The sequence below is a fragment of the Ranitomeya variabilis genome, chromosome 5, assembly GCF_051348905.1.
Source record: "Ranitomeya variabilis isolate aRanVar5 chromosome 5, aRanVar5.hap1, whole genome shotgun sequence".
NCBI classification, from domain to species: Eukaryota; Metazoa; Chordata; class Amphibia; order Anura; family Dendrobatidae; genus Ranitomeya; species Ranitomeya variabilis.
In genome coordinates, this window is record NC_135236.1 from 597880405 (window position 1) to 597906614 (window position 26210).

The window sequence follows — 26210 nt, forward strand, 5'->3', positions numbered from 1 at the left end:
CAGGAAATAGCCCAGAACTACATGGGAGATCCTGGTCATTGACATGAAGAGAGCTGGAACCCACTCTCAAACATTATAGATGCAAGGCGCGCAAGTCCAGGCTCATTTGAAATTCACCAATGACCATTTGGATGATCCAGAGGAGGTAGGGGAGACGGTCATGTGGTCAGATGAGACCACGCTTGGAGGAAGGAGGAGGAGTACAACCTCAAGAACACCATCCCAACCTTGAAGAATGGTGGGGAAACATACTTTTGGGATGCTTTTCTGCAAAGGGGACAGGACGACTGCACTGTATTGAAGGGAGGATGGACGGGGGTCTTTTATCGCGAGATTTTGGCCAACAAACTCTTTCCCTTAGTAACAGCACTGAAGATGGGTCGTGGCTGGGTCTTCCAGCATGACAATGACCAGAAACACACAGCCAGGGCAACTAAGAAGTGGCTCCGTAAGAAGTATTTCAAAGTTCTGGAGTGACCTAACCAGTCTCAAAACCTTAACCCAATAGAAAATCTTTGAGGTTCAGCATCTTCCAATGATGTCTAGTGACAGCCTCTAAACCTGAAAGAACTGTAGATCTGTATGGAGGAGTAGACAAAAATCCCTGATGCAGTGTGTGCAAACTTAGTTAAGAACTACAGGAAACGTCTGACCCAATTGCAAATAAAGGTTTATTCTGTTTTTCTATTGTAGCAAATACTAATTTCATGTAATAAAATACACATTAAATTATGTATCTGTCTCTCTCAGGGTAAGTGAGCCTACAATAAAAATTAGACCCATGGGCGGACATACCACCGGGTTCAACCGGTGCCACTGCACTGGGGCCCAGAGCAGGAGGGGGCCCCCGATGGACATACATAGCTATGTTGTGAATGAAAGCCGGCGGCAGTATTACTGCTAACAGGAGAAACAGGGGGGCCCGCTCTGCTGCACGCATGTGATATGACGGTAAAATGGGCCCTCCTCCTCACGTTAGCATACATTATGCTGCTGTCCGGCAGGCTGTCACTGGTGAGGTGCTGTGCAGAGATGGGCAGCAGACGCAGGAACAGGAAGAGAGGAGTGAGGGAGGGGGAGGGCCTCTCAGTGAGTCACTGAAGAAGGCTCTGCTTGTGACGCACTGCTGCTGCTGTGCATGTGCGCACTCTTTTCAGAGCCTCCGTGATGTGCAGGACTGGGTCCTGGATTATACACGGGAGAGGGGTGAGGGGAGGAATCACTGTTATGCAGCACCCAGAGCAGAAAATTTATTGTCAGGTACTTTTGAATTTTAAAGGGCCAATTCAGCAAAACCATTTACTGCTTGTCCATTGAATAGGTGGCAATTCTAGGTGAAAATACCCCCGTGCGCTTCCATAGCTGTCCATTTATGGTGAGAAAGGGTGGGGGCTTCACTGGTCGTTCTAAAGACCATGCAGAAAATAAGCTTGGGACTGTTGTCATTTTACATGCTAGTTTTTGGATGGTGACATCACTGCTGTGTGGGGTAGTTACATTATTGAGACTGGGCCTGGTGACCTCACTCATACAGGGGGCTGGGGCGGACATACCTTCGGTGCATTCAATGCAGCTGCATCAGAGCATGAAGGTGGAGGGGGGCCCTTGCAGGCCCTGGGACAGTCAGGGACACCAGCACGCTATGGGGCCCATGAGTCGGGAGGGCCTTTGCCAGGGCGGGCGCTGGCACCGGGCCCCCCCTTAATATAAACTGAAATACTTATCTCTTCCTGTTCCTCCACAGTTCCAGTGTCCACGACTCTCTGGCATCTCAGGGCAGAATGCCTGATGACTTCACTACAGCACGCCCTCTGCGCTGTGCACTGCAGAGAGTCATAAGACGCTGAAAAGCCCAGAGCAACGGAGCCTGGATCAGTGAGGGAAGAGAGGGGTATTTCATTACTTTTTTTTTTGTAGGTATGGAGCATTATATGGGGCCCATTATTCTGTATGAAGCATTATATGAGGTCCATTATTCTGTATGGAGCATTATATGAGGTACATTATTCTGTATGAAGCGCTACATGAGACCCTTTATTATGTATGGAGCATTATATGAGGTCTGTTATTCTGTATGGAGCATTATATGAGGTCCATTATTCTGTATGGAGCTTTACATGAGGTCCATTATTCTGTATGGAGCAATACACGGTGCCTATTATTCCTCATGCAATAATATATGGGGTCCATTATACTGTATGGATCAACATATAGGGCCCATAATACTGTATGGATCAATTTATGGGGCTCATTCTGTATGGAGCAATACGGTGTATGGATCCATTATTCTGTATGGAGCAATATATGCGGCCCATAATACTATATTTAGCAATACATGAGGCTCATTATTCTGTATGGAGCATTATATGGGGTCCATTATTCTATATGAAGCATTATATGGGGCTTACTATTCTGTAGGGAGAACTATGTGGTGCCCAAAATACTGTATGGAGGACTATACTGTTCGGTTTCTAGATATCACTTATCTATTGTAAGTAGTAAGTGAAATCTTTGGCATTGTACTATACCTATATTTCTTATCTGTGCATTATGAATCATGGCAGGTGTTAAAGGTGTTAAAGGGGCCCACTGAGATTCTTTCGTCCGGGGCTCATGAAAACCTGGAGCCCGCCTTGTGTGACTGTCTGTACATGTGTATATATGTTTACACATGTATGTGTACGTGCGTCTGTTTATGAATGAATGAATGAATGAATGAATGAATGAATGTATGTATCTATGTATGTATCTATGTATGTATCTATGTATGTATCTATGTATGTATCTATGTTTGTATCTATGTCGGTTCTTGTATAATACTATAATTGTAAAGAATAGGAAAATCAACCTGGCTCTTTAAATGGTTAGTCACCAAATAATCAAGCTTTCTCTGATCCATAGGATCCAACCACTGCCCCTCCTTCCGAGATTCTGAGAACAGGGGTCTGCGGACTCATCTTGGATGGAACAGAATTGTGAATGCTCGGCCTCTGCTCGCCATTATCTATAGAGATGCTGAGAGCTTCGCTCGGCTGTTTTCACTCCTGATCTATTCATTGTCTATGGAACTGATGGAGAGTGCAGACCTACAATCTATTCATGGCTGAGCTGCAGTCCGGTTCTCAGGATTGCTGGGGGTCCCAGTGGTCAGTCCTCCAAAAGTCAGTAAGTTATCTCTTATCGGGACTGGGGATAACTTGATTTATTTGGGGAATAACCCTTTATCAGACACCAGATGGCATACATACCAGACATATAGTATAATATACACATGGCCGGGCTCAGCAGAACCAAATCCTAACAGAGATATAAATCTCCAGCACAGTAACAAAACATTATATATACAGTGCCTACAAGTAGTATTCAACCCCCTGCAGATTTAGCAGGTTTACACATTTGGAATTAACTTGGCATTGTGACATTTGGACTGTAGATCAGCCTGGAAGTGTGAAATGCACTGCAGCAAAAAAGAATGTTATTTCTTTGTTTATTTTTTTTTTTAAATTGGGATAAGTTTTTTCAGAGGGTCATTTATTATTCAACCCCTCAACCCACCAGAATTCTGTTTGGTTCCCCTAAAGTATTAAGAAGTAGTTCAGGCACAAAGAACAATGAGCTTCACATGTTTGGATTAATTATCTCTTTTTCCAGCCTTTTCTGACTATTTAAGACCCTCCCCAAACTTGTGAACAGCACTCAAACATGGTCAACATGGGAAAGACAAAGGAGCATTCCAAGGCCATCAGAGACAAGATCGTGGAGGGTCACAAGGCTGGCAAGGAGTACAAAACCCTTTCCAAGGAGTTGGGCCTACCTGTCTCCACTGTTGGGAGCATCATCCGGAAGTGGAAGGCTTATGGAACTACTGTTAGCCTTCCACGGCCTGGACAGCCTTTGAAAGTTTCCTCCCGTGCCGAGGCCAGGCTTGTCCGAAGAGTCAAGGCTAACCCAAGGACAACAAGGAAGGAGCTCCGGGAAGATCTCATGGCAGTGGGGACATTGGTTTCAGTCAATACCATAAGTAACGTACTCCACCGCAATGGTCTCCGTTCCAGACGAGCCCGTAAGGTACCTTTACTTTCAAAGCGTCATGTCAAGGCTCATCTACAGTTTGCTCATGATCACTTGGAGGACTCTGAGACTGACTGGTTCAAGGTTCTCTGGTCTGATGAGACCAAGATCGAGATCTTTGGTGCCAACCACACACGTGACGTTTGGAGACTGGATGGCACTGCATACGACCCCAAGAATACCATCCCTACAGTCAAGCATGGTGGTGGCAGCATCATGCTGTGGGGCTGTTTCTCAGCCAAGGGGCCTGGCCATCTGGTCCGCATCCATGGGAAGATGGATAGCACGGCCTACCTGGAGATTTTGGCCAAGAACCTCCGCTCCTCCATCAAGGATCTTAAGATGGGTCATCATTTCATCTTCCAACAAGACAACGACCCAAAGCACACAGCCAAGAAAACCAAGGCCTGGTTCAAGAGGCAAAAAATCAAGGTGTTGCAGTGGCCTAGTCAGTCTCCTGACCTTAACACAATTGAAAACTTGTGGAAGGAGCTCAAGATTAAAGTGAGACACCCAAAGAACCTAGATAACTTGGAGAAGATCTGCATGGAGGAGTGGGCCAAGATAACTCCAGAGACCTGTGCCGGCCTGATCAGGTCTTATAAAAGACGATTATTAGCTGTAATTGCAAACAAAGGTTATTCCACAAAATATTAAACCTAGGGGTTGAATAATAATTGACCCACACTTTTATGTTTAAAATTTATAAAAATTTAACTGAGCAACAAAACTTTTTGGTTTGTAAGATTTATGCATCTGTTAATAAATCCTGCTCTTATATATATACATATATACATACATACACACACACATATATACACATATATGTATTTTATACACATACAGTACAGACCAAGAGTTTGGACACACCTTCTCATTTAAAGATTTTTCTGTATTTTCAGGACTATGAAAATTGTACATTCACACTGAAGGCATCAGAACTATGAATTAACACATGTGGAATTACCGTATTTTCCTGTGTATAAGACGACTGGGCGTATAAGACGACCCCCAACTTTTCCATATCAAATATGGAGTTTGGGATATACTCGCCGTATAACACGGGGGTCATCTTATACGCCCAGTCATCTTATACGGCATGTGCAGTGCGGATGGTTCCCAGGGTCTGGAGGAGAGGAGACTCTCCTTCAGGCCCTGGGATCCATATTCATGTGAAAAAAAAAAAAAAAAACACAAAATATGGGATATACTTACCCTCGCGTGACAGTATCCTTCGCTCAATGCATCCTTAGGAACGGAGGCCGCCGCTTGCACCGCTGAGAGCCGCGGGCCGTCGGAAGGTAAGTATATCCCATATTTTTTTACATGAATATGGATCCCAGGGCCTGAAGGAGAGAGTCTCCTCTCCTCCTGATCCTGGGAACCATACGGGACCGCTCCCTGCACACGCCGTACCCGGCATATAAGAAGACCCCCGACTTTTGAGATGATTTTCAGGGGTTAAAAAGTCGTCTTATACGCAGAAAATATGGTATATACTTAACAAAAAAGTGTGAAACAACTGAAATTATGTCTTATATTCTAGGTTCTCCAAAGTAGCCACCTTTTGCTTTGATGACTGCTTTGCACACTCTTGGCATTCTCTTGATGAGATTCAAGAGGTAGTCACCGGAAATGGTTTTCACTTCACAGGTGTGCCCTGTCAGGTTTAATAAGTGGGATTTCTTGCCTTATAGATGGGGTTGGGACCATCAGTTGTGTTCTGCAGAAGTCTGGTGGATACACAGCCGATAGTCCTACTGAATAGACTGTTAGAATTTGTATTATGGCAATAAAAAAGCAGCCAAATAAAGAAAAACGAGTGGCCATCATTACTTTAAGAAATTAAGGTCAGTCAGTCCGAAAAATTGGGAAAAAAAAGTGTCCCCAAGTGCAGTGGCAAAAACTATCAAGCGCTACAATGAAACTGGCTCACATGAGGACCGCCTCAGGAAAGGAAGACCAAGAGTCACCTCTGCTTCTGAGGATAAGTTTATCCGAGTCACCAGCCTCAGAAATCGTAGGTTAACAGCAGCTCAGATTAGAGACCAGGTCAATGCCACAGAGTTCCAGCAGCAGACACATCTCTACAACAACTGTTAAGAGGAGACTTTGTGCACAGGCCTTCATGGTAAAATAGCTGCTAAGAAACCACTGCTAAGGACAGGCAACAAGCAGAAGAGACTTGTTTGGGCTAAAGAACACAAGGAATGGACATTAGACCAGTGGAAATCTGTGCTTTGGTCTTATGAGTCCAAATTTGAGATGTTTGGTTCCAACCACCGTGTCTTTGAGTAACGCAGAAAAGGTGAACGGATGGACTCTACATGCCTGGTTCCCACCGTGAAGCATGGAGGAGGTGGTGTGATGGTGTGGGGGTGCTTTGCTGGTGACACTGCCTTCAATTTTGAATAAATCCCCAACATACTGAACCAGCATGGCTACCACAGCATCTTGCAGCAGCACGTTATTCCATCCGGTTTGCGTTTAGTTGGACCATCATTTATTTTTCGACAGGACAATGCCCCAAACACACCTCCAGGCTGTGTAAGGGCTATTTGAGCAAGAAGGAGAGTGATGGGGTGCTAATCCAGATGACCTGGCCTCCACAGTCACCAGACCTGAACTCAATCGAGATGGTTTGGGTTGAGCTGGACCGCAGTGAAGGCAAAAGGGCCAACAAGTGCTAAGCATCTCTGGGAACTCCTTCAAGACTGTTAGAAGACCATTCCCGGTGAGTACCTCTTCAAGCTCATCAAGAGAATGCCAAGAGTGTGCAAAGAAGTCATCAAAGCAAAAGGTGGCTACTTTGAAGAACCTAGCATATAAGACATAATTTCGGTTGTTTCACACTTTTTTGTTAAGTATATAATTCCACATGTGTTAATTCACAGTTTTGATGCCTTCAGTGTGAATGTACAATTTTCATAGTCATGAAAATACAGAAAAACCATTAAGTGAGAAGGTGTGTCCAAACTTTTGGTCTATATGTATATGTATGTGTATGTATGTATGTATGTATGTATGTATGTATGTATGTATGTATGTATGTATGTATGTATGTATGTATGTATGTATGTATGTATGCATGCATGCATGCATGCATGCATGCATATATATATATATATATATATATATATATATATATATATATATATATATATATATATATATATATATATATACACACATACACACACACACACACTAATATATATATATATTTATTTTTATTTTATTTTTTTTTCCAGAGGTGTCAGGGCCAACTAGAACTTTTACTATGGTGCCGTGTGAGCGGCGATAATGAGGGCAATCTGGCCTGTTGCTCAGAGCCCGAAGCTTCCGGGGGGAGTTCCATAGCCAGATTCCTCATCGCAAGTGACATGCCAGACAGGGAGGGGGGCCCTGTCATTTCTTGCACAGGGGCCCCAAGCTGTCACTGTCTGCCCCTGATTAGACCTATCCATTTTTTGTAGGTGGGAAAACTTGCAAGATAGTCAGTGTATCAAATACTTGTTTTCACTACTATTTATTGGTATAATTTTTTCTCTACTTTTTATTCATTTTGTGATATCTTTAAAAAAATATTTTTACAATTTTTTTTGCTACTTAGTCCCCTTATGAGACTTTAACTTGACTTTCATTACTCTTGATCGCTGGTATAATGCATTGCAATGCATTATACTTGTCAGTGCCACAATGACAGAAGCCTCCTAGACCATGCTCCTGGCATGCCCTGAACAGGCTACCGTAGCTGACAGACCCAGAGGTCATCATGATAATGATTTGGCCTTCATGATGATGTCATGGAGATGCCAATCGGAAGCCCTCCAAATGCTGTTATTTATACTGATTGTGGAATTTAGGGGCTACACTGCCAAGAGCGTTGCCAGTACCACTCATAACTGTGACAGCCAGCACTCGGCTATCACGCAGGCCGAGCTCCCGTTGGCGATTATGTGGGCACAACTCCTGTGCTGTGCACAATAATGACATACCTGGTCAGTCACCCCTACCAGACCATCACTTATTAGTTATATCAAATGTCGTGAAGGATTTTTATTTTTTTGTTCACTGCCAGTTTACCACCCTAGCACAGTCGAGGTAGATCTCAATGCCACCAACAAGTCTGAAAAGAATGAAATATTATTGCTTTAAGACTTAAAAAAAAATTCAAAACCTTTTCCTGTCTTTGGAAAAATGTGACCTGTTCCACTGTATGAACGGTGTTCAAGTGCACATATAGCAAATCACAATTTATTGATACTTTTTTTTTTTTTGGAAGATGACATAAAATACGGATTAGGTGATTCTCTACTTTTGGAATCACATTTGAACCATGAAAAATCCGCCATGCCTTCATTAGTGATGCACATATAAGGCAGCTTACCAGTCCATCGCAGTTGCTGATGGCCACTGAAGCATTGGGTAGATCTGTAATGTCCCCAACATATAAGCAATCTCTGTGTAGTGGTTCAATTTCCGTCACATTGGAATCTTCCTCCCATTCCACTGTTGCTCCAGGTGCAATAAGTTTCGAGTTCACTTTTAACCTCAGATGAAATTCAGTGCCAAAAATAGTAACATTATAATAAATTTTATGAGCGGCAGATTCCTCCACAATAGCTCTTGGAAACCGCGCCTTGGGTTTCTTTGACACTGCATGTGATACAAAGTTTCCTTCTGCATCTGTGCTGATTGGAGTTATAAGGCTGTATTCTTCAATCTTCTGCAAGAGAGAATCTAAAAGACATGAAAAAGAATTATTTATTCTGGAAGCCAATTTGCACAGAGCTCATTAGATAAAACAGTACATAGGAGACGGTTTTACGATGAGAACGTTTTCGGGAACTTGGTCCAGTGACAGCCCATTTTCATGTTGCTGTAATGTTTATGCATACTTATCATATTACAGCATTAATTGCCAACATCTGGTTTATTTTTCCTTTCCTAAGCTGAAGTTGCATAACTAGCTTTTTAAATTGAAACCCCGCACTGACCAGCCCCATTGAAAGGTATCATGCGGTAGTCAATGTGCATTCCTTGTAGAAGGACGCCTCTTGGCTTGTGAACATGTCCACACTTGCAGAACTTCTTTCCTGAACTTTACAAAACACCTGTGACTTTTTATACAGCATCATAAGCCTAAATAGCACGTGGTCGAAATATGGCTCGAAGTTGTGAAGAGCATCCATACACTTTTAGAGGGATGTAACATACCTCAGTTTGCCCAGATTTTCACACGGACATTATGTAAAAAAAACAAAACTTCTCTTGTAGAATCATAATTCCTATGGGAGAGTAACTGCTATGCCGCATCATATGGAGTTCATTGGCGTTCTTCGGTACACTGGGGTATTTTTGTCAATATCAAAAAGGTAAATCTGGTGTATGTTAAGCCTGTATCATAATGGTTCATGATATTTTATAAAATCAGCGTATTTTAAGTAGTGTAAAGATAAATTGAAAAATGCATTAAGCCCTTCACAATATAAGGGGTGGGCACAGGAGGTCAGCTTGACTGACAGCCAAAATCCGGCAGTAAGGGCCATATAATATATTCTATCTAATTCTTTGTGTGGCTTGACTGTTTTTAATAGCATAACCACTTTAACTTTCATATTTCTGACTTTTGAAAAAGGTGTTAAGTTATATATATATATATATATATATGTATATATATATATATATATATATATATATATATATATATATATACACACACACACATACACACATTTCGATATAAAAAGACCACTAATAAAGTACAACAAATCCCCAAAAATCTCAGTTACCAGTATATGTAAAGGCATTCTAAGGGCACAGTCAGAAGGCGGTATAAAACGGATGACGATCACATCGCAGTACAAGGGCTGGCAGGCGGCTCTCCTGAGCAGAGTGTGGCAGCTGTATAGAAATACATGCCGTCACACTTGGGTCAGAAGAGCCAACAGCCTGTCCGAGCTGTCCGATGGTTTTCCGTGTTATAAGGCCATCTGACTGCGCCCTAAAGATATTACTACATAAAGTGACAAGTCAGATTAGAAATATAGGACTCTGTCAGGAAGGAGAAACCTGACTGCGGGGGAAGGGGTGGAGGAGGTATACAACTCTCAAATGAATTTGGTGCATCATACTCAGAGACACTAGCTGAGGACTTAAATATAAAAGAGAGTATGGATCGATTACCCCCCACCCCAAAAGTTTACACCACCTAGTGGCTTACTTTCCCCTAGAAATTTGTATCAAACTGTTGGTGCCTGTTTTGGAGCTTCAAATTTCAGGTTCAGCTTCTTTCCAAAAAAAGTACACCCCCTTGTCCGACAAAACAGACTAAGCATCTAAAACAAAAATATGGAGTCAGTCACGCAAGACAATTTTTCTGCATAAATGATGCCAGAAATCTGCAGCATTTAGCTGGATTTGAATTAAAACTGGATGAATTTTTTCCTGTTTTAAAAGGGAACCTGTCACCCCCCAGGGCCTATTAAAGTAAAAGAGCCACCTTCTGTAGCACTAAGGCTGGATTCTGTGAAGGTGGCTCTTATGTTTTTTTTTATCCCTATTACTGCAGAAATAATGACTTTTATAAGTTTCCCGCCATAGCAGTATTGAGTCGGGGGTACGTTTTCTCCCCCTGACTCAAGCGCCTCGCAGCCGTCCATCGCCTTTTGGCCACCAGGCGCCGCGCCTCTGTGTCTCCTCACGTCGCCATCATTGTGGGCCACAGCTAAGGCCCTGCCCCCCCACACACACACACACACCCCGCAGACAGACACACTCTCCGCGCGCGCACACACACACACACACACACACACACACACACACACACACACACACACACACACACACACACACACACACACACACACATTCTCCGCTCACACACTCTTCCTCCTTCTGATATTTCCTTTCTGCAGCGTTTTTGGCATGCAAATCCGCAAACCTTTTTACACCTACGGTTTGGATGCGGATTTGACTGACTCAATGTAAGTCAATGGGTGCAGAAACGCTGCAGATCCGCAAAAATTTGACATGCTGCGGCAAATAAAATGCTGCGAATCAGGCCGGAATTTTCTGCAGCATGGGTAAACCAATTCTGAATTTCCTTTAACTTGCTTGAGCAATCCTTTTCGGATTTGGTGCAATTCCGTGCAGAAAAAAACGCTGCGGATGTGCAACAAATTTGCAACGTGTGCACACAGCCTTAGAAGAAGGGGTAGGGGAAAAGTGCCAGAGAGCTCGGTCCTGATCTAGCACCTATTAAATATGCCCGTTTGGCTGATATTAGGAATACAAACCCAGGACTGGGATCACTACAACAGGACGTCACTCCAAGCAACCAGGAAAATGTCTGCTGTTGGGAAATAGCAAAGCTGCTAAGGCCAGACAGATGTTGGTGGTAGGGGACTCTATAATTAGAAGGACAGACAGGGTTCAACTACCGCCGAGACCATGAATGCTGAACAGCGTGTGGTCTGCCGAATGCAGCATATTGTGGATTGGATAGAAAGATTGCTGGGTGGAGCTGGGAAAACCCAGCAGTCATGGTACACATCGGTACCAATGACAAAGTTAGAGGGAGGTTGAAGGTCCTTAAATTATTACAGGGAATTAGGAGAGAAGCTGAAGGCCAGGACCTCCAAGGTGGTGTTTTCCGAAATACTGCTAGTGCAACTAAAGACAGCGGAAGCTTAGGGTATGTGTCCACGTTCAGGATTGCATCAGGATTTGGTCAGGATTTTTCATCAGTATTTGTAAGCCAAAACCAGGAGTGGAACAATTAGAGAAAAAGTATAATAGAAACATATGCTCCACTTTTGCATTTATCACCCACTCCTGGTTTTGGCTTACAAATACTGATGAAAAATCCTGACCAAATCCTGATGCAATCCTGAACGTGGACACATGTCCACGTTCAGGAAACGCTGAGTTTTTGACGCAGCATTGAGCAGCATGCATAAAAAACGCAGCGTCCAGATGTTACAGCATAGTGGAGGGGATTTCATGAAATCCTGTCTCCACTATGCAGTAAAAGATGCATGCGGCACACCCGAGAAAACTCACATGCAGCGCGTCTTTTAAGAACGCAGCATGTCCTTACATTGCAGAAAAAACTCAAGGACAACGCAGGTGACCTGCCAGTGACCTCAGGTGCAGATTTGGTCAGGATTTTACCTGCATAAAATCCTGACCAAATCCTGAAGCAATCCTGAACGTGGACACATACCCTTAGGGTATGTTTCCACTGTCAGGATGGCCGACGGTATCGCCGCAGCGGCGAAGCCGCTCGGCGCTAAGCCCCGCCCCCTTTCTGGGACGCGATCATGCCGGATGTGTTAACTCTTCACATCCGGGATGATCGTTCTCTCCCATAGGGCCCTGTGATATGCCTTGTGGGGACGCTGCGTCCCCGCAAGGTGTACGGACATGCTGCGATCTGAAAAGACGCGCAGCATGTCCGTAGTCGCAGGGCCGCCGCGTGCGGGTTTCCACGCATAGTGGAGACGGGATTTCATAAAATCCCCTCCACTATGCTGGAACATCTGGACGCTGCTTGTTTGACGCTGCAGCTCTGCGCAGCGTCAAACAAGCAGCGTTTCCTGACCGTGGAAACATACCGTTAGGGAGATAAATAAGTGGCTTAGAAATGGTCGCCGGAAGGGTTTGGATTCATGGAGAACTGGGTAGACTTCTGTCGACTACAGGCTCTACAATAGGGACAAAGTGCACCTCAATTGGAAGGGTGCAGCTGTGCTTGCAGAAAAAAAAAAAAATTATCACATGGATGGAGAAGCTTTTAAACATATAGAAAGGACAGAAAAAGGTGGAGGGTGTGCATTTTTAGGGTATGTGCACACGTCAGGATTTCTTACAGAAATTTTCCTGACAAAATCCGGACATTTCTGCCAGAAATCCGCATGCGTTTTTTTTGGGGGCGTTTTTTCACGCGTTTACGCGTTTTTTTGTGTGGAATTTTTGCGTTTTTTTTCTTGACACTCCAATTTGATGGGAAATCCGCAAAAAATCCGCAAAAATAATGAACATGTTGCTTCTTTTTCCGGAATGCGTTTTTTTTTTGCGGAAAAAAACACAACATTTGCACAAAAAATGCGGAATGCATTCTAAATGATAGGATGCATGTGTTTTTTATGCGGTATTATAGCGTTTTTATTGGGGAAATCCGCAAAAAAAACACAAAAAATCCTGAAGAAATCCTGACGTGTGCACATACCCTTATAGGTACGTCGAAGGTCACCTCCCCGTTTGTTGTGGGCTCCATCATTGAGCCAGTAATTTTCTAATTTCTAACCGCTATTAACATGTTAAATGCCGCTATCAATCTCTGACAGTAGTATTCAATATGATTGTGCCGGAAGCGCAAGCGCATCAAAACCCCACCCATTGGGATGTAGATGGGTTGGCATGACAGTCTGGGTCTGCAGGCGATCCCTGTGGTTGTCATCACCGAACTGCTATGAGCGCCGACCAGTAGCCAGCGCTCATAGCAGATGAGCATTTTAGCTGCACACAGCAGGGCTGAAACAATGCTATGTGTAGCATAGGCGATCAGACTATAGCAGCTTCTAGTCTCCCATAGAAACTATTGAAGCCAGGGGAAAAAATGTAAATCACCCCTTATTCAAAATAAAACAAAATTAAAATAAAAAACAAAAGTGGTATCGCTGCATTCAGAATCGCTCGATCTATATAAAAAATTAATTTTAACGGGCAACTGCATAACAAGAATAAAAAAAAAAATCAAAACGCCAGAATAACTTTTTTTTTTTGTGGCCGCAACATGGTATTAAAATGCAATTTAAAGATCGTATCTACACCAAAATGGTATCAATAAAAACCTCAGCTCGGCACGCAAAAAAAAGAAAAAGCCCTCATCCAGCCCCTACAGGTCTCGTAATTTTTTTTTATTATTTTTTAAACAAACTATGAATTTTTTTTCACCAATTAAATTAAAAAAAAAAAAAGAACCTATATACATGTTTGGCATCTAGGAACTTTTAAATGACTTGGATAATCATTATGGCAGGTCGGTTTTAGCATTTAGTGAACAGTGTGACAAAAAAAAAAATTGTGGAATTGCACTTTTTAGCAACTTCGCTGCGCTTTGTATTTTTTGGTCATTTTCCAGTACACTATATGGTAAAACCAATCATGTCGTTCAAAAGTACAACTTGTCCCGCAAAAAAACAAGCCCTCACATGGCCAGATTGACAGAAGAAAAAAAAAAAAGTTATGGCTCTGGGAAGAGAGCAGAAATCAAACGGAAAAGCCAAGATGGTTAAGGGGTTAAGGAAAAACTACTAAAATCCTATAGGAAACTTACATCCTATTGTAATAAAATGTTCAAGAATAAAAATAAACTAATAAGACAGTCCTAAGTTTAAATTAGACAAAAACAAGGGACACTCAATCTTGATGGCCAAGAATACAGAAATAGCATTTCAGGAGTATAAAGATAAGTAATGTAAAAAAGAAATCAAGCTAGCAAAGTTATCTACAGAGAAACAATAGTCAATGACATAAAAAAAACCTCAAACTGTTATTATTACATCAATGCCAAACACAAAAAACGATGGTATAGACACCTTAAAACACAATAATAAGAATTGTAGTGGACAAAGAAAAAGCTGAGATTTTGAACAGTCATTTGTCATCCGTGTTCACTAATGAACTGGCTGTTCCAGGGATCTTTCAGCAAGGCAAAAATCAAAGTTTACCACCTGATATAACTAGTTTAACACAAGAAGAAGTACACCTGCGTCTGAGCAAATTAAACATTGACAAATCCCCCAGCCCAGATGGCATTCATCCATGGATACTGAGGGAATTGAGCTCCGTAATTGACAGACCTCTGTATCTCATTCTAAGGATACGCGTCCACGATCAGGATGGCCGGCGGTTTCGTCGGAGAGGCAAACCCGCTTGGCGCTAAGCCCCGCCCCCTTCTGGGACGCGATGATGCCGGATGTGTTCATTGCACACATCCGGGATCATCGCACCCCACGCATAGGGCCCTGTGTTACTCCTTGCAGCGACGCCGCAAGGAACACGGACATGCTGCGATCTTAAAAGACGCGCAGCATGTCCGGAGTCGCAGGGCCGACGAATGCGTGTTACCACGCATAGTGGAGACGATTTTTCATAAAATCCCCTCCACCATGCTGTAACATCTGGACGCTGCGTGTTTGATGCTGCGGGCCCACGCAGCGTCAAACACTCAGCGTTTCCTGAACGTGGACACGTACCCTTAGACTCTCTTGTAACAGGGTTGATGCCACAGCATTGGAGGATGGCTGACATGGTACCAATATTTACGAAAAGCGAGAAGGTGGATCCAGTAAGCCTGACATCAGTAGTGTGCAAAGTGTTTGAAGGCATTATAAGAGATGACCTGCAGAAATCTATTGCAGAGAAGAATATAATAAATAACAACCAGCACGGATTCATGAATAATAAGTCATGTCTAACTAACATGTGGGGTTTTTATGAGTAGGTAAGTGCTAATCTGGATGTTGGTAATATAGCTGATGTGATTTATCTGGACTTTGCAAAAACAATTGATACTGTAACACAACAGCCTTATACGGAGTAGGGAAAACTATATGCAGAAGGGTAAGGAATTGGCTAAAGGAAAGGAAACAAAGACGTCATAAACGGTACGTTCTCTAAATGGGATATAGTCAGCAGTGGGGTACATACAGGGATCTGTACTAGGATCAATTTTTTTTTGCTCTCTTTATTAATGACCTTGTAGATGGGATTGAGAATAAAGTGTCAGTCGTCTTTAGTGACGACATCAAACACTAATGTAGGGTAGTAAAATCTGACCTTGACATTACAATATTGCAAAATGATCTGGATAAGATGTCTGAATGGGCAAACACTTGGCAAATGAGGTTTAATGTAGATAAATGTACTATAGAGAAATGCACCTAGGACGGAGTAATCCTATTTCTGCATATACATTAAATGGGAGTATACTCTACTACAGAACAGAAGTACTTGGTTATTCTGGTTACAAGTAAGCTGCGCAGCACTACTCAATGTCAAGCAGAAGATGCAAAAGCAAGCAAGATTTTAGGGTGTATAAAAATAGAAAATTCCGCAATCCCAACATATTGTTACCCCTTTATAAATAACTGGTGAGGCCACATCTAGAAAAAAGGAATCCAGTTTTGAGCTCCACATTTCAAAAAAAAGATATTCAGAAATTCAGAAGTCAGAATCAGTTTAAAAGGCGGGCAACTAGATTATTACAAGGGATGTAAAGCCTCATATGATGAGAGGTTTGAAAAGTTGGGTATGTTTAGCTTAGAAAAAAAATGCCTCAGAGGTAGTGTTGAGCATTCCGATACCGCAAGTATCGGGTATCGGCCGATACTTAGCGGTATCGGAATTCCGATACCGAGATCCGATACTTGCCGCGTATCGGATACCGGAATCGGAAGTTCCCAGGATTCAAACTGCACAAATTTGCATGAAATCAGCCAATGAGAATGATTCCAAGTGTGGGCACATCCTGTTCAGCATGGAGGGCATGAAACTACTGGCAAGGCTGTGATTGGCTGCTGAAATGATGTCATGATGCAGTTTAAAAGTCGCTGGCGCCATTTTTCGCTCACTCTGCTGTGAATTCAGTTAGTGACAGGACGCTGTTTGCTGACTGAGGGCCAGTTTAGAGATAGCGATTTGCTTCTTTGTGCTCTTCCAAGGCTAATTTAGCAACCGCTGTGTTCACCTACTAATCACCTTGCTTTTGCCTTGCAGCGCTGTTTTCACAGCGATCTGCAAGGTCTGTGTGTGTGTGTGTGTGTGTGTGTGTGAGTGCAGCCCACTCTCTAGTCTGTGTGCAGCCATAGGCCATCCATAGCTGGTTGTACTCAGTTCAGGGAGGGTGGTTCATTGCCTCATACTGTTCTTTTTTTTTTTTTTTTTTTTTTTTCATGTAGTGTAGTCTGCTGCTCATTTTTTGTAATAATTCCTATTCGTGACTTTCCACCCGTATCCAGCTAACTTGTGGAAAAACACTACATAGGATAAAGTAGAGGAGGTTTTTTGGGCCTTGCAGCGCCGTTTACGGCTGTCTGCACGGTCTCCGTGTGACTGCAGCTCGCCCTGTAGTCTGTGAGCAGCCATAGCCTGGTTGTATCCAGCTCAGGGTTCTTCACTGCGTCATACCGTAAAATCAATTTTCCTTTTGTTTTAAGTAGTGCAGGCTGCTGCACATTTTTTCAAAAAATTCCTATTAGTGTCTTTCCACCTGTCTCCAGCTAACTTGTGGAAAAACACTACATAGGATAACGTAGAGGAGGGTTTTTGGGCCTTGCAGCGCCGTTTACGGCTGTCTGCACGGTCTCCGTGTGACTGCAGCTCTCTCTGTTGTCAGTTCAGCCCCCAAAAAATAAATAAATAATAAAGTTCACCAAACACACCAGTGACACCACTTTACATTTGTGTAGGCCACATTAGCTCATATTAAAGTCTAGTCCACACTTTAGAAAATTAGTGTTTCTTATACCTGTTAGGAGGAGTTGCTCAGGAATAAGCACACAAAGCCGTTAGTACTTTTCTGCTTATCTTTATCAGTCAACCAAGATGAAGAAGGCAGTGAGTAAGGCACGTGGGCGTGGGCGTGGGTGCGGAGCAGGGAGGGGACGTGGGGATTCTGTGCCTGCTGCGGGCACCGGTGACTCCTCAGCACCCAGTTTCACCAGGGAACAGTCCTTCATGCGCAGCTTTGTCGCAGAGCGCCGTACACCGCTGCTGCGTGAAGACCAAATTGAAGCCGTTGTCGGATGGATGGCAGCTAACGCATCGACTTCAATTAGTGCCACATCCTCTCAGACACAGAGCACTGGAGAGCAGCCATCTGTCTCTTCACCACCTGCCAAATTGGCCAGGCAGACAGAGAGCCCAGGACAGGAGCCGTCTATACTTCTGTTCTCTGAATCTCTTGGCTTGGAAACAGGGGGCCAGCCAAGCAGCATTGGAGAAATGGAAGAAGAGGCAGGGTGCAGTGATGCCCAACAGCTTTTTCTCTCTGAGTCTGAAGAGGCGGGTGGGCTAGTGCCTCCGGTCACCACATCGCAGGCCGCATCCGCTGATGATGACACTCAGGTGCCACTTTCTGGTGCGTGCTCTGCTGCTGAGACTACCCAGGAGGAGCAGTTGGTGGCAGAGGGTAGTGTAGATAATGAGGTCCTTGACCCATCGTGGCGTGAGGGACAGGAAGGTGGTGGGAGCAGCTCCGAGGAAGAGATTCCTAGAACGGGCCAAAGAGGTAGAGGGAGGGGGAAGACTGCGCAGCCTGTAGCCTCCACTTTGGCACCCGTTAGGAGCATGTCTGTTCCAAAAGCCAAAAAGGGCGCTCCCAAGACTTGCAGTGTCTGGCCCTTTTTTGACACCGTTGCAGATGACATTTGCTATGTCAAATGCAAGGTGTGTCATCACAAAGTCAAAAGAGGTCGAAATGTCAGCAACCTCAATACCTCCAACATGTGGAAACATGTGCACAACAGGCACGCGGCGGAGTTAGAAAAACACACTGAAGAGCTTGGCCAACCAACAGCGGCAGCTACCACCTCTTCAGCTCGTGTTGCCTCTTCCTCCAGCTCACACGCAGCTGGTTCGGCTTCCTCCCAGGATCGCCGTGGAAGAACCTCTGGCCCTGTTGTCCAGAGACCCACTGTAATTCCACCCGCAGCACCACTTTCCCAGTCATCCACACACTCCCAGCCCAGTCTACAGCCATCGGTAGTACAGGCATGGGAGAAAAGGCGGCCTTTCTCGTCAAACCACCCAGGAGCACAGGCTCTGACTGCAGGCATTGCCAAACTTCTGTCACTGGAAATGCTGTCATTCAGGCTGGTGGAGACTGACAGCTTCCGTGACTTGATGTCATTGGCAGTCCCACAGTACAATGTGCCCAGCCACTTTTACTTCAGCAGGCAAGCTGTCCCTGCCCTGCACAAGCATGTGGAGGGACACATAAAACACGCGCTACTGAACGCCATCAGTAGCAAGGTCCACCTCACCACCGATGCGTGGACCAGTCAACATGGACAGGGGCGATACCTTTCCCTCACTGCCCATTGGGTTAATGTTGTTGAGCCGGGTACAGATCGTGCGAGTGGCGCAGGACGTGTCCTGCCCACTCCAAGGATTGCAGGAATCCATTCTGTACGCATTGACTCCTCCTCTTACACCAGTTCCTCAGAATCATCGCTGCAGGAGCCGTCACAGTCCACCTCCACATGGACCTGTGATGAACGTGTACCTGTTACGACCGACATGAGCACAGCCGTGGCCAAACGTCAACAGGCCGTCTTGAAATTAATTTCTTTGGGGAATCGAAGCCACACAGCGCAGGAGCTCTGGAATGCCATCAAGCAGGAGAGCGATGTGTGGTTTGTGCCAGCGAATCTCCAGCCAGGCATGGTAGTGTGTGATAATGGCCGAAATCTGGTGGCAGCTCTGGGCCTCGGCAACCTCACTCACATCCCATGTCTGGCACATGTGCTCAATTTGGTCGTGCAGAGTTTTTTGAGGGACTATCCAGATCTTGATGCACTGCTGCACAAGGTCCGCCTAGAGTGTGCTCACTTGCGGCGTTCCAGCACGGCAAAATCGCGCATTGCGGCTCTGCAGCGCCGACACCGCCTGCCGGAACATCGCATCATATGTGACCTATCTACCAGGTGGAATTCCACGTTACATATGTTGGAGCGGTTGTGTGAGCAGCAGCAAGCTGTAATGGAGTACCAGCTGCATCAGGCGCAAAGAAGTCGCACTCCGCGCCGTTCAGACTTCACAACCACAGAGTGGGCCACTATGAAGGACATCTGCCAGGTTTTGCGTCCCTTTGATTATTCCACGTGGATGGCGAGTGCAGATGATGCACTAGTCAGCATGACTGTCCCCCTTATCTGCCTGCTTGAAAAATCACTGCAAGCGCTAAGGGATGATGTTGTGGAAGAGGTGGAGGATGAGGATTCACCATTTCCATCATCTTCTGGACAGTCAGCGCCACGTGGTTCCTCAAAAACGCGTAGGCAGGGGACACTTTGTGAGGAGGATGAGGAGGAGTCAATGGAGGAGGAAGACATCCGTCCAGAGGAGGGAGTTACACAATTGTCCAGTACTCAGTGTGTACAGCGAGGGTGGGGTGATGACGAGCGGGCAGAGATCACGCCTCCAGCAGGGGACAGCATTTCTTGGCCAGTTGGCAGTCTGCAGCACATGGTGGATTACATGCTGCAGTGCCTGAGAAACGACCGCCGCATCGCCCACATTCTCAACATGTCTGATTATTGGGTGTTCACCCTCCTCGATCCTCGCTACCGGGACAACGTAGAAAGCCTCATCACACCGTTGAACCGGGAGCGAAAAATGCGGGAGTACCAAGACACACTGGTGAATTCCATCATCTTCTCCATTCCAAGTGAGAGAAGTGCTGCTAGTGCATTACAAAGCAGCTCAGTGCGTCCAGGCAGTGGAGGAGGCTCTGCACAAAGAGGGAGCAGAAGCAGTGCCTCTGCCCAAGGCAAGACCAGTATGGCCCAACTGTGGCACAGTTTTTTGTGCCCGCCCCAAAAGTCTACACCATCACAGACGGCTCCAGTCAGCAGGAGGCAACGGTTCCGTCAGATGGTGACAGACTACATGTCTTGCCCTCTTGCTGTACTCCCAGACGGCTCTTCCCCTTTCAAGTTTTGGGTCTCAAAGCTGGATACATGGCCAGAGCTAAGCCAGTATGCATTGGAGGTGCTGGCTTGCCCTGCGGCTAGTGTATTATCGGAACGCGTGTTTAGTGCTGCAGGTGGTGTACTAACTGACCGTCGCATGCGACTATCCTCCAATAACGTTGACCGGCTTACTTTCCTGAAAATGAACAAGGCCTGGATCTCGCAGGAATTTGCCACTCCTCTTCCTGATTAAATAATTAGGTGACTGTCTACAGTATCCAGGTCTCCTGTTGTGTTCATCTTTCTACCACCTGAACTTTAATTCCTGGGCTCCAACACCGCCAGTTGAGGCTCAGAAGTGCCGTCTGCACAGTCAAAACATACGACCCAGTGTTATTGGGTTTCAGTAACGTCAGCTGATCCCCAGCTGTGTAGCCGGCAATGTGTCCTGCGACCGCCACGCTGACACAACAACTGAAATGTAAGGGAACCTGTCCCCCCCCCCCCCCAAGGCGTTTGTTACTGAAAGAGCCACCTTGGGCAGCAGTAATGCTGCACAAGGAAAAGGTAGCTATTTTTGTTTAGCTCCTTGCACACGCAGAACTTAACACTTATAAAATGTGTCCACTGATACCGTAAAACCGTCCCGGAGGTGGGACTTTCCTTCGTAATATGACGCAGCACAGCTGTCATTCCTACCCCCTTGGCGCCGTGCCCCGGCTCCTCAGCGTTGTTTGATTCCGTCCCGGAGCCTGCGCTGTTATGTTATCCCTTGGCCAGGCACACTTAGCGCTGCCCCTCTTCTGACATCATTTGGTGTCAGGCTGACTGCGCCTGTGCGGCCGCGCTGGCCGAGAGCCCGCCTCGCAGTGTCTTCTGATTTAATCCCACTGGGGGACCGAGATCCATGGACATGCGCAGTGCATATCTGAACCTCCGCCTCTCACTCCCCTCCCTACGGCTTCTTCAGACTGTGCGCCGTCAGCTGATCCCTAATAGCATGCCACGGCCGTGACGCCGCACAGTCTGAAGAAGCCGTAGGGAGGGGAGTGAGAGGCGAGGATATGCACTGCGCATGCCCATGGATCACAGGTCCGCAGAGTGATTACATTAGATGACACAGCGAGGCGGGATCTTGGCCAGCGCAGCCGCACAGGCGCAGCCAGCCTGACACCAAATGATGTCAGAAAATGGGCAGCGCAAAATGTGTGCATGGACAAGGGCTAACATAACAGCGCAGGCTCCGGGACAGATTCAAACAACGATGAGGAGGCGGCGCACGGCACCAAGGGGGTAAGAATGACAGCTGTGCTGCGTCACATGACAAAGGAAAGTCCCTCCGACCGGACGGTTTAACGGTGTGAGGGGACACATTTCATAAGTGTCAAGTTCAGCGTTTGCAAGGACCATAATTAAAAGAGCTAAGTTTACCTTTTCCAGCATTAGTGCTTTACAATATGGCTCTTTCAGCTACAAACCCCTGAGGGGGGGGGGGTTAAGGGTTCCCTTTCAACTTGCTCCAGTGCAGGCTTCGGCCTACACTATGCTCCTCCTGCTGACCCTGGGCTCTAACACCGCCAGTTGGCGCCCAGATGTGCTAGCTGCACAGAGAAAAACACCAGCCAATGTGTCAGTGGGGTTCAGCAACGCCAGCTGTACCCCTGCTGTGTAGCCGGCAACGTGTCCTGCAACAGCCACGCAGACACAAGAACTGAAATTGAAGGGAACTTGTCCCCCCTCCCCCAGGCGTTTCTATGTTTCACAGCCACCTTCTACAGCAGTAATGCTGCATGTGTGCAAGGTGGCTCAGAAACTTATTCCCCTTGCACACGTGGAACTGAACACGTCTAAAATGTGTCCTCTGTGACCATTAAACCGTCCCTGAGGTGTGACTTTCCTTTGTAATGACACGCTGCAACCCCCTTGGTAGCACTGCCCGTCTTCTGGCATCATTGTTTGGCTGGCTGCGCCTCTGCGGCCGCCCTGGCCCACAAAACGCCCCTCGGTGTCTTATTTATTTTGACTGCGAGGGTGTGATTGATGGGCATGAGCAGTGCATATGTTCGCCTGTCCCTCATCTCCTTCGGCCTTCTTCAGACTATGCGGCTTCATGGCCATGGCATGCGACAAGGGATCAGCTGACGCCGCACAGTGTGTAAGGACCCGAGTGTGAGAGGCGAACATATGTACTGCGCCAGGCCATGAATCCCAGCCCTGCAGTGTTTTAACAATGTAAAGACACTGCGGGGCTGGGATTCATGGTCATCGCGAACCGCACCGGCCAACATTAAATGATGTCAGAAGATGGGCAGCGCTAGCAGCGCAAGGCCAAACGATAACACGACAGCGCAGACACCTGTGCAGCAAATAACGACGCTCAGAATGCCGCGCCCAGCACCAAGGTGGGATTTTTGACAGCTGTGCTGCGTCTCATTACAAAGGGAACTCACGCCTCCAAAACAGTTTGACTGCTTAAGGGCCTAAATGTTATACGTGTTTCTTTCTGCATGTGCAAGGAGCAAAATTAAAAGAGCAACCTTTGACTTGTGCAGCATTACTGCTGCCCAAGCTGTGGCTCTTGTAGTTTGTAACCTCTGAGGGGGGGGTTAAAGGTTACCTTTAAAATCGGTTCAATTAGGCTTCGGCCTACACTCTGCTCCACCTGCAGAGCCCGGGCTCCAACACCGCTAGTTGCTGTCCGGAAGTGCTGGCTGCACAGAGCAAAACACACGCCACTCTGTCAGTGGGGTTCAGCACCGCCAGCTGTTCCCCTGTGTAGCCGGCATCGTGTCCTGCAACAGCCACGCAGACACAAAGCTGCCGCCAGTGCAGGCTTCGGCCTACACTCTGCTCCCTCTCCTCCTGCTGACCCTGGGCTCTAACACCGCCAGTTGGGGCCCGGTACTGCTAGCTGCACAGAGAAAAACACCAGCCAATGTGTCAGTGGGGTTCAGCACCGCCAGCTGTTCCCCTGCTGTGTAGCCGGCAACGTGTCCTGCAACAGCCACGCAGACACAAGAACTGAAATTGAAGGGAACCTGTCCCCCCTCCCCCAGGCGTTTGTATGTTTTACAGCCACCTTGTACAGCAGTAATGCTGCATGTGTGCAAGGTGGCTCATAAACATATTCTCCTCGCACATGTGGAACAGAACACGTCTACAATGTGTCCCCTGAGACCATTAAAACGTCCCTGAGGTGTGACTTTACTTTGTAATGACACGCAACAACCCCCTTGGTAGCACAGCCCTTCTTCTGACATCATTGTTTGGCTGGCTGCGCCTTTGCGGCCGCCCTGCCCGACAACGCCCCTCGGTGTCTTATGTATTTTGACTGCGAGGGTGTGATTGACGGGCATGAGCAGTGCATATCTTCGCCAGGCTGTCACTCAGCTCCTTCCGCCTTCTTCAGACTGTGCGGCTTCATGGCCGTGGCCAGCGATAAGGGATCAGCTGACGCCGCACAGTCTGTAGCAGGTGTAAGGACACGAGCGAGAGGCGAACATATGTACTGCGCCAGGCCATGAATCCCAGCCCCGCAGTGTGAAACACTGTAAAGACACTGCGGGGCTGGAATTCATGGGCATCGCGAACCGCACCAGCCGACATGAAATGATGTCAGAAGACGGGCAGCGCATGGCCAAGGGATAACGCATCAACGCAGACTCCTGTACAGCAAAATGCGATGCTCAGGAGGCCGCGCCCAGCACCAAGGTGGTATTTTTGCCAGCTGTGCTGCTTCTCATTACAAAGGGAACTCCCGCCTCCAAGACAGATTGACTGTATAAGGGCCAAAATGTTGTACGTGTTTCATTCAGCTTGTGCAAGGAACAAAATTAAAAGAGCAACCTTTGACTTGTGCAGCACTACTGCTGCATAAGGCGTGGCTCTTCTAGTTTGTAACACCTGAGGGGGGGTTAAAGGTTACCTTTAAAATTGGTTCAATTAGGCTTTGGCCTACACTCTACTCCCTCTCCTCCTGCTGACCCTGGGCTCTAACACCGCCAGTTGGGGCCCGGTACTGCTAGCTGCACAGAGAAAAACACCAGCCAATGTGTCAGTGGGGTTCAGCACTGCCAGCTGTTCCCCTGCTGTGTAGTCGGCAACGTGTCCTGCAACAGCCACGCAGACACAACAGACCTACAAATGCCTCCAGTGCAGGCTTCGGCCTACACTCTGCTCCCCCCTGCTGACCCTTTGCTTCAACACCGCTAGTTGGGGCTCTAGGAAGACAAGCTTGAATAGGTCCCCATCCTGGTTCCAGCACCGTCAGCTGGTTCCGGGCAGAACCTTTGGCTTAGGTGCCTCCCTCTGGGTATCCGAGTTCCACGAACGTCAGGTGGTCCTTGGTAGTGCTTTCAGGCACGGGTACCTCCTGCTTAGTAACCGGGTTCCAGTAACGTCAGCTGGTCCTCGGTAGTTCCATTGGCTCTTGGACCTTCGGCTACCCATCCGGGTTCCAGTACCGTCAGCTGGTTCTCGGCAGTGTCTTTTGCTCTTGTACCTTCTGCTCCCCATCCTGGTTCCAGTACCGTCAGCTGGTTCTGGGCAGAGCCTTTGGCTTAGGTGCCTCCCTCTGGGTATCCGAGTTCCACCAACATCAGTTGGTCCTTGGTAGTGCTTTCAGCATGGGTACCTCTTGCTTAGTAACCAGGTTCCAGTAACGTCAGCTGGTCCTCGGTAGTTCCATTGGCTCTTGGACCTTCGGCTACCCATCCGGGTTCCAGTACCGTCAGCTAGTTCTCGGCAGTGTCTTTTGCTCTTGTACCTTCTGCTCCCCATCCTGGTTCCAGTACCGTCAGCTGGTTCTGGTACCGTCAGCTGGTTCCGGGCAGAGCCTTTGGCTTAGGTGCCTCCCTCTGGGTATCCGAGTTCCACCAACGTCAGGTGGTCCTTGGTAGTGCTTTCAGGCACGGGTACCTCCTGCTTAGTAACCGGGTTCCAGTAACGTCAGCTGGTCCTCGGTAGTTCCATTGGCTCTTGGACCTTCGGGTAGCCATCCGAGTTCCAGTTCCATCAGCTGTTTCTCGGCATTTTCTCAGCCTTCTTGTACCTTCTGCTACATTTCCAAGTTCAAGACCCTAAAGACGATGACCCGGAAGACCACCCCTAAGATGACGACGACACCAGAGACGACAACCACTGAGATGACGACGACCCTGGAGATGATGACCCTGAAGACCACCCCGATGACGACGACCCCGGAGACGACGACCCTGGAGACGACGACGACCTGGAAGACCGAGAAGCAGAAGAACAAGAGGCTGCAGAACAAAGAGCAGAAGAACATTAAGCATAAGACTAAATATCAGAGCAAAAGATATTATCTAAATTATAAGCAGAAGAAGACTAAGCAGTGTATGGGGGTGAGTCTGTTCCTCCTCGTGGTGCCCCTGGATAAAGCCTGATGCTGCAGGCCAAACTGAACGCGGACAA

The 26210-nt window shown here is 46.6% G+C and overlaps 1 protein-coding gene across 2 annotated transcripts in view; it reads right to left on the reverse strand.

Annotated features, from left to right (window-relative positions):
* LOC143776550 (A disintegrin and metalloproteinase with thrombospondin motifs 2-like) overlaps positions 1-26210 on the reverse strand; it is a 793125-nt gene that overhangs the window by 726279 nt on the left and 40636 nt on the right. For both annotated transcript variants that reach the window (XM_077266022.1, XM_077266023.1), the window contains exon 2: positions 8462-8814. In XM_077266022.1, the coding sequence (XP_077122137.1) occupies positions 8462-8814 (353 nt within the window). The remainder of the gene's footprint in view (positions 1-8461; positions 8815-26210) is intronic.